Genomic DNA, 2249 nt, shown 5'->3' with positions numbered 1-2249 from the left:
AAGAATAGGCACTTAAAAGCATTCGACGCCATGCAGGTACTACAGGTATGAACCGGTCATGTGCTTGTGTACCGGGGCTAGCTTGTTTACAAATGGTGGGTGCTATTCTGCACATAGTCAAACTCCGCCATATTGTCGAATTCGCCATCTTATCATCTCCGATTTGCCCAGACAGCCTCTCCGATTGGGTAAAAATGCCGCCATTGCAGAAACGACAAGTGTGAAGAAAGTTATGGTTACAATCTCAGACCACCAATCACCAAAAACAATTTCATAAATTTCAACTATAACCACCTAAACAGTTCCACATGTTTCAGTTCTTCCATGTTTTAAAATATATTGCTTTGTTTTGCAGAGTCATATTCATTATGAAGCCATGCCTTGTAGAGCAGTGAAGAAGAACAAAACTTTATTAGCACAAAAGACTTTGTTGCCCTTAAAATTGGGCAATGCCATGTGGTCAGGCCCTTATTCCAAGGCACCGCTGGCCCACGCCATTCTTTCAGCCCTCCAGGCCAGCCTGATCAGCAGTGAAATTGCAATAAATTATGGCAACAGGTCTTGAATTTCACTAAGTGACACCGCAGAGGCTTACAAACTACATTTTTTATTATTTCTGATTCATTAAAAATGTCACAGGACGTTCAATGAGAAACAACATTCTGATAAACACTTGTTCCACCTACAAGAAACACTGATGCCCAAGTTCATGACACATGTTCACTTTTCTGAATAATTTAAAATTTGCATGCGAGCGTTGTCACATTCCCACTCATGACAGGCACAGCAATACATGCAAAAGTGGCAAATTATATCCAACTTTATGCACTACAATGTTTAAGTGCAGATACATGACCCCTTGCAAATACATGATCCCGAACATGACAAATCAATTCTGCAGAAGCCCACAATATGGAGGAAGGTTGACAAAAGAGAATATTGTCACCCACCTGACTGCAGGCAGCACAAAGCTTTAAAATAAAACCCCATACAGGATTCCTTCATAGCTTCATGCTGTGGTGCCGGTTAATGACAGTCTTTCCTTTCATAATACATCATCTCATACTAAGCATCACATGTAATGGAATGCAATGCAAGTGTGTTGCACTCACACAATGAGGTGTTTGTGTGCTTTTAAGTTACTGTCACTATCAAATCATAAAACATGCAATCCGTAGAAAGGCAGACAGTGTCAACATATTCCAAGCATAAATGTCTTGAACAAACCAGACATAAAAATCAGGCATGATTAAGTCACTTCTTTGAAAAGCAAACCACATGAACCACTGTGAGAACAACACTGTACTAAAATGACATTGCCCCTTAGCGTTTTAATGGTGGTGGTGGTGGTGGTGGTGTGGCAAGAATGCGCTGAAGGTCCGGCACAGGATCATACAAGGGCACCCTCTGCCCTGCACTGTTGTAAACAGGTGACGGTAGAGCACTTGGATCAGGAAGACTCACTGCACTGGCCTGCCGGTAGCCTGAATTACCCGCAGCAGTGTTGGCATGCAGTCTGTGGGGGCTTGCAAAAGGTGCTCGAGGAGGGCAAGGTGGTGGCACTGCACGGCCGAAATTAGGCGGCGGGGTCCTCAAGTCCGGAAACACGGGAGACTGGTTAAGCCATGGCCTGCTCTGCTGCCAAGGTAGCGGTGGTGGCCTGGCCAAAGATGGCGGTGGGGTGTTCCAAATGTGTGGCACACTGTTGTTACCTTGCGGACTTGTAGGCCACGGCAACTGTGAAGGACTCTGAGGTGGTGGTGGTAGGCTTGGCTGGAATCTCACCGGCTCAGGGCCACCAGGCCACCGCTGCTGCGGGCCCAACGATGGTGGCCACTGAGGCCTACTGCGATTCTCCTGGAAATGAACATGCGCTGGAGGTCCATCGATTTGCTCACGCACAACACCGTTGGCCGCCTCCGGTGGCTGCTGCCTCGGTTGTTGCTCTCTGTTATGACCGCCCCTGGGTGCACCTCTGCCTCTGCCCCTTCCACGGCCCCTCGGACCACCACGAGGCCTTTGGTCGCAGCCAGGACGATCCCCCGTGCCGTCGGCACCGGCCGGTGCGCAGCCTGCAGCACGGGATGCTCGAAGCTGCTTGCGGACCTCGCGTTCCTGCTCGTCGTCAGAGAAGTCCAGGTGCTCGGGCGGTGGCTCGTTGTTGTTCTCCCACGAGGCGTCCGAGCCGCGCTGCTTGCGGACCTCCGATTCAAGCACATATTGCGTCACGTCCGCGTGCAACGGAGCGT

The 2249-nt window shown here is 49.2% G+C and overlaps 1 protein-coding gene across 1 annotated transcript in view; it reads right to left on the bottom strand.

Annotated features, from left to right (window-relative positions):
• Positions 1-591: 591 nt before the first annotated feature.
• LOC119441465 (H/ACA ribonucleoprotein complex non-core subunit NAF1) overlaps positions 592-2249 on the bottom strand; it is a 3230-nt gene continuing 1572 nt past the window's right edge. Inside the window, exon 1 of the mRNA XM_037706085.2 lies at positions 592-2249. This exon is cut by the window's right edge and continues 1572 nt beyond it. Coding sequence (XP_037562013.1) covers positions 1324-2249 — 926 coding nt within the window. The 3' untranslated portion in view covers positions 592-1323.

Source organism: Dermacentor silvarum, chromosome 2, assembly GCF_013339745.2.
Source record: "Dermacentor silvarum isolate Dsil-2018 chromosome 2, BIME_Dsil_1.4, whole genome shotgun sequence".
In the NCBI taxonomy this organism is placed as follows: Eukaryota; Metazoa; Arthropoda; class Arachnida; order Ixodida; family Ixodidae; genus Dermacentor; species Dermacentor silvarum.
This window is presented reverse-complemented; position numbering and strand designations above follow the sequence as displayed.